The 6,703-nt window shown below is 41.0% G+C and overlaps 1 protein-coding gene across 2 annotated transcripts in view; it reads right to left on the reverse strand.

The window, feature by feature from the left end:
* The window catches only part of HSD17B4 (hydroxysteroid 17-beta dehydrogenase 4), a 72,247-nt gene extending 65,544 nt beyond the window's left edge, over window positions 1–6,703 (reverse strand). Inside the window, exons 1-3 of one of the 2 annotated variants that reach the window (XM_074813789.1) lie at window positions 6,563–6,703; window positions 3,469–3,522; window positions 327–434 (exon numbers count right to left, since the gene is read on the reverse strand). In XM_074813789.1, the coding sequence (XP_074669890.1) occupies window positions 327–434; window positions 3,469–3,522; window positions 6,563–6,620 (220 nt within the window). In that variant the 5' untranslated portion in view covers window positions 6,621–6,703. Of the gene's footprint in view, window positions 1–326; window positions 435–3,468; window positions 3,523–3,792; window positions 3,815–6,562 lie in introns of those variants that run through there. The other variant, XM_074813790.1, reaches the window with a different exon arrangement.

Raw genomic sequence — 6,703 nt, forward strand, 5'->3', positions numbered from 1 at the left:
AAGAAAAACAAGAAGCAAAACAAGTAAGAATCATCCATTCCCATTTTTCCTCTGAGAACTGCAGATGGTCAGTTTCTTAGTATTTCAATGTTAAGAAATCATATGAAAGAAAAGGGCATTACTAGACTAGTATTAATTAAAAAAGCAATTTATGCACTTGCTTTTAATGTCTCTGTCTCCCTACTTCATATTACATTACACCTATTTAATTTATATGGTATCGACAAGCTGGCAGCAGTGCTTTCTTGAGCAGTGTCAACTTCTCATTCAACAGATCCACTGTTCCTATAGATAAAGCATTACACTAGTCTGGAAGAATAACATACCATAATTGGGTACTGCTTTCCCTCCTTTTGCTCTGATTTCATTGACAACTTTGTCAGCAGCTGAGGAGCTCTTGCCACTTCCCTTGAAATCAACTCCAAGATCATTCACTGCATATCACAAAGAAATGAATTTTTCATTGTTAATACTTCGACTTCATACGCTGGAAGTTATAGGGAGTATTAATAAAACCTGCTGCATCTGGATCCTAATGAGAATCTCAGATGATTAGAGAATGGTAAGTCACAATTATTTTTAAAAAGTAGTACCGTATCATTTTTAAATAACATGGGAAACAGATCTCTTTTTTTTTTCCTCCACCATTCAACTTGCTTGCCCTGCCCAGGCTACCTCTTTAACTATTATTGTAGGTTCAGAGATTAAGATCAAGAGTTCAGAGATTAAGACCAATCACGGGTGATTAATTCTGGCCTCCTGTCAAACTGCTATAGCTACTGCACAAACCTAAATATGACTGAGAAGACTTTGTTCCTGTTTAACAGGGTAGCTAAAATGTTACTAGTAAACTTCACTATAGAACAGATCAAGCGGTCTGAACAAAGGGAGAAAGCCTGCTCTGGAGCTTCAGACCCTGCTCCTATGGGATAAGAGGGCCACCTGACACAGAGCACTGCTTTGTTTCCAGGAGCGTTCTGTACTGGGGCATGCACTGTATCATCACCACAGTTTACTGCACTGCTGCATTTGCACATCCCACAGTTTCACTGAATTCATCATGGGAACACCCCCAAAATATCCATACACACATTATATTTGCACAAAGAATTTTAAAAAGTGGTAAGTATGTTTAAATGGGTGCAAAATGAAATTGTAAGAAAACCAAGAATTGACTGTGGATTTATATGTGACATTAGTATTTTTCTGAACACTCTTTTGCTACGGAACTCCAGCTTTGTGCCTTTTAACTTAAGTCCTCAAGAAGCCAGCCATAGAGAAATCCAGAAAATATGCAATATATTCTTGCTGCTCTTGATGATAAACAACAACTCTAAGTCTGGTCTATCATCACAAAAGGAAATAAACCCATTTTGTGATAGTGCCTTTTTTTTTTTTTTTTAAACTATCCATATATATCCATGCATAGCTTGCAGGACACATGACAAAATTCTTCTTTATTATTCAGACCAAGAAAGTCTCATTGGGAATCCTGCATTAACTGTGTGCAGCATTCAAGAGAAATGCAGAAGCACTGCAGAAAATCCAGAGAAATGCAGAAAATCCGTATGGGTAAATGAAAACGCCAAAGCCCAAAAGTGAGCTATGTGAAGAATAGGGGGAAAACAAAAAACAACAAACCAAACCAAAACCAAGAACCACCTAGCCTGAAGCAGGAAGAATTAAGACAGAACATGATGGTATGTTCAAGTACATTAACAGGCTGATGCAAAAAAGAAAGGAGACAAAGTCTCCAAGCTAAATAGGTCAATACCTAACTGAACATGAAGCTTGCACAATTCAGGTGAGGCACTGGGTAAAATTTTCAAGTGTAGTGAAACACTAGAAGAGGTAACATGGGCAGACTGCTCATCTGCAACATCAAAGGTCTTTAACACAATGCTAAAGAAAAGCAAATCAGGGACAGCACTAGGATTTCTAATCTGTTCTGGAAAAGAGTGGACAATTTTGAGGTAAAACATTTCTACAGAAACATTTTAAGAGTAGGGTCAACATAGTGCTTAGGGATATGGTATAGTTGGGAAGTGTCAATGGTTGGACTAGATGATCTTCAAGGTCTTTTCCAAGCTAGATGATTCTGTGATTCAGTTAGTCTTGGTAAGACATTACAGCTGTCTGCCAAAGACATGCTTATATATGTTTATCCTTCATTTCAATAGTAATTTGCTGACAAAAGCTTAATTAAATATTTGGGAAAATTTCCAGAGGCAGCAAAGCACCTTTGTCTGAGTGCAAGCACTAACAGAGTTGAAGCAAAGATGAGTGCGCAAGACAGAACAGAGCTATTCTAGGCTCTGAAAATGATAAAGTGACTTAGCCACGAGTGGGGTAAGAACAACTTAAAAAACAAAACAACAGATAAATAACATTATTTTAAGCTCAAATTTTACATCATAGAATTTCCCATTGAAAATAACCAGTAGAAAAGAGCCAGACTGGAGAAGCTGTGACAGAGCACGGTTATAGCCTGAACCATAGAGAATTCCTCTAAGGCTATGACTGCATTATCAGCAAGTAGTGCAGAGCAGCAGAAGCCAATCTGTAGAGTGAAAAAGTTGGTGCTAAGGTCCTAACATCTACAGTACATATTTTTTAAAAAACAAACCAGCTCACTTATTGCTGTAGCCTGGTGCCACAAACCAAACACTGATATGGAACAATTTAGGTGCACTGCTAAATTGCATATTCCAGTTTGGTTTTCAAAGGAACTCCACTCAGGAACTTCAACACCATCTCGCAATACAAACAGAAATACAAATATATACAAATCAGGAGAGATGCTTCAAAAGCAAGACTCTAAATTAAAACAGCAACACAGAAGAGCCTTCAGGTAAACTGAAGAGGGAGAAACAGTTGCGTTTGGATGTAATACAGGTTGCAATACAAAAACAAAGCATTCCCTTCCTCCTGCTTTCAACTTTTTCTGATGAGAAGCATGAAACAGATGAAACGTGACAAAAAAGGTGGTAGCAGGCAGCCTTTGGGTGATAAGAAAGGGAGATTTCCACTTGGGTCACACTGGTCAGCACATTCTAGGGGCTACTGATACTGCATTACATTCCAATAATAACTTCTTTCCTGGGAGAAGGTACTGGAAGATAACATTCACATTTTCAAACTATCCTATTAAAAGTTTCTGAACAGAATTCACCGAAGAGCACATTCTCCGGCCATAGCTCACAGTAGAAATTGGTATGCACGGATGGAAGTCAAGTCTGGGAAATGATCTGATTCAAATTGGCTTTCCAGCAAAGATAAGCCCTTGGACAAACTTGGGCAACTTGTTTCATAAGAAAATAAAGCTTATAAGCAAAATTTAAATAGCAAAAGATATGACAGAAAACCACTAAACAACAAAGGTTACTGTCTAAAAGGGCATGGACTGTTGAATGCAAGCAACACGAAAAGGCAAAGGTTATTGTCTAGATAAGTTAACATAAAACTTACCAACTACTGAAGCTCCTCTTTCAGCAAAAGCCAGAGCATATGCTCTGCCCAAACCTAGTTTAAAAAAAATAAAAGTAAAAAAAAAAAAAGAGTAAATTTGTCTCCTGGATCACAATTCAGAGAAAAAGCTACACAAAAATGAATTGCATGAAGAAAAATGCACCAAATCAACGCAAACACCTAGAAGTTTTAAAGTCTATAACTATTTCCCCAGGAGTTAAAAGTTTCACACAAGTTCATAACATAAAAGTAACCAAACATACTGATAAATAGTAGACAAAACCTCCGGTCAAAAGAAAAAAAAAAAAAACAACCTATGCTTACTCTTTGTTATTGCACTCAACAGAACCATCAGGGAAAGCTGTTTGCTGCTGAGTTTGTGCTTGAGATAGAAAAGTATGTTTGTAAGGCAGAAAGTTTAATGTCTTGTAGCCTTGTAGAAGGAGGGGATGTTTCAAGTTAATTAATTACGTTCTAAGTGAATAAGACACTTCCCTGGTTAAAGTCAGTCTTTAAGATTTGAAGAAGAAAGTGAGCAAAATTCAACTGTGACTGAAGATGTACCGACAAAAGCCCTCCAATTATTTGGATACCAAGGAATCACTTAATATCACAGTTAACCATACGCATCCGTAGTTCACCTACCATAACAGAAGATTCTCATTTTTGCCTCATGTACAAAAGCAAGACTCTCACACCTTTGCTCTGGCTTAGATTCCAGGTGTGTTATACATTACTTTTTTGTTACAACAAATGATTTACAGAAATATTATCCACTGTACCAGTCAAAAGTTATTGAAATCAATGATAATGATCCTTTTTTTCATTCAAAAAAACCCTGAGATTTGAATGACCAGAAGATGGTCAGAAAAATGTTTCTGAGAGCAACTGTATCTCTTTGCCCCTCACCAAAACATTCAAAGCTAGCTCTCAAAAGAAAAAATGGGGAAAAAAAAAATCAGAACTGTTTAGACTGTTTTGAAACACACTAATCTAAAACCAGCAAATTGGAATTTTCCTTAAGACTTCTATGAGCCTCTGCAGTGGAGACTATCACATGTGAGGTGCACACGTCCACCACCTGATGTAACACAAAGCCAGAAAAATTTTTGTTTTGAAAAGCCACACAAGTGAGAAGTGCACAAAACCCAGACCATGTTTATATGTGCTGGTACTCTCAATTGGCAATCAAGGACTGAATGCTTAAGAATCAAAACTAATCTTAAAAAAAAAAAATTAGCTTGATTTGCATAAACAATGACAATGCTGCCTAACAGGCAGGAACAACACTTCACAAGGGATCTGCTCACAGAGAAAAGAAACTACTGTATTTTTAGATGTCTGTGTATGTGAAAAGAGGTTTCACTTTAAAACAAATCAGTAATCCACGTTTTAGACAAATTCCCAGCTCTGATCTGTTCACCAGCATCCAATTCAAAAATCAATGTTGACAAACAATGCTATTAGCAGTACAATCTGACTACAGTGCTGTAAACTAAACAAAGGCAAAACAAGAACTAATCTGAAGTTAACAGGGCTTCCCTTTATCTCTGCTTTATCAACCACTTACCAAAAAACTATTGTGAAATAAAACATTCAATGATAATTTTCTCTTTTCACAAACCATTTTCAATCAGCCTACTAGAAGCAGAAGGGTCACAGTACCAACACTTATGACAAGCAATTTTTGCTCCATGCAGTACCTTTTAGAAGCTTTGTTATTACCAAAGTGTCTTTGTTTTGCTATTACCTAAGGTCTTAACCTGTTTTTCAGTGAGACTTATTATTTATATAGAGAAAAGCACGTAAATACAGATCTGGTAAAGGCTGAAAAGCACCATACAGAGAGCTGGCCTCAATTATTCTCAGGTTTGTCACCTTCAGCTGACATGAGTGGACTGTTGAGCACTTTCCACAAAATCTCATACTCTTGGTCCTTCTCTGTAAAATATCACATAATCTATGCCCTCAGAATGACTCCTCTGGCTACATGCAGCTCCACAAAAAAAAAAAAAAAGAACAAAATGTCACTGTGGGAAGGCAGACACTTCTTAGAGGATGGCAGAACAAGCTCCTTTAGAAGCTCATCACAACTACAAACTTTGCCCCTCTCTTGTCCATGCTCAAAGCTCATATCTTCACTGGAAGTACCGAAGTAGGAAAAGGTCAAAGCATCCACTCAGAGTGAGAAAGAAAAAAACAAATCAAAAACCACCCGATCCTACACCACACCAACAAATACAAAAACATTTCCTGGCAGAACCAAGCATTCCACTGCAGAACCAGCTCCCCTAGAGAGGCCAGGCCCGCAGCCCATTAACAGCACAGGCCAGCCCTGCTGCTTAAGATCTCTCCGCACCCCTTCTTTCACTTCTCTGCTGCCCCCTCGCCTTCAGACTGCCTCCCCGGAGGAGGTCAGGGAAGGCGGCAGCAAGTGAGAGGCTGCTTTCTGCAGCAGCTCTGGCCATATTAAACCCCGGCTGACACAGCACTGTTCCAGACCACACACATTACAAGCATCAATCACTAGGTCCAAGGCAAAACTGGAAGGAATTAGGATACCAAAACCGTACGTGGAGCGGGACATCCATTACTAACTGGTGTGAAGCAGTGCTACTCCTCCCGTGTATTTAAAGAATGGAAACCTCGCATTTGGAGGCAGTACTAACACGCTAGTTATCAACAGTACTGGGGCTCAGATCAAACTGCAGTAGCTGCAAAGCACTGGAAGGAAGACGGCGGTAACCCCTGTACAGCCTTGGCACTGTCACGGAGGCCCCGATGGGCGAGGGCCGGCACCTGACAGGGCCTCCGCGGGGCCCGGCCTCCCCCACAGGCGCCGCGCCTTTTTCCCGCCGCCACACCTCTCTCTTCTGAAGGTAAAAAGTACATTTTTAACGAGCGAAGCCCTCACAGGCGTTCCCGGCTGCCACCGGAGGGCGCGGGGCACCTGTCAGAGCCGCGGGCAGCGGCGGCTACGGGGTGTCCGCCTCGCCCGGCCTCCCGCGGGAAGCCTCGTCACGGACCCAGCCGCCTCCTGAGGGGGACGAAACCCCCGCCACGCTGCACCCTGGGACGGGACACCGTTGCTCACCTCCTCCAGCGCCGGTCACCAGCACCGCCCGCCCGTCAAACCTCAAACCCTCCGCCATCGCGCTCCGCTGCCCTGCGTTCAACTGCGCAGCGCGCCGCCTCGGCTGCCGCTAGACGGGCAGGGCGGCGGGGCGGAGCGAGG

This window comes from Strix aluco, chromosome Z, assembly GCF_031877795.1.
Source record: "Strix aluco isolate bStrAlu1 chromosome Z, bStrAlu1.hap1, whole genome shotgun sequence".
NCBI lineage: Eukaryota > Metazoa > Chordata > Aves > Strigiformes > Strigidae > Strix > Strix aluco.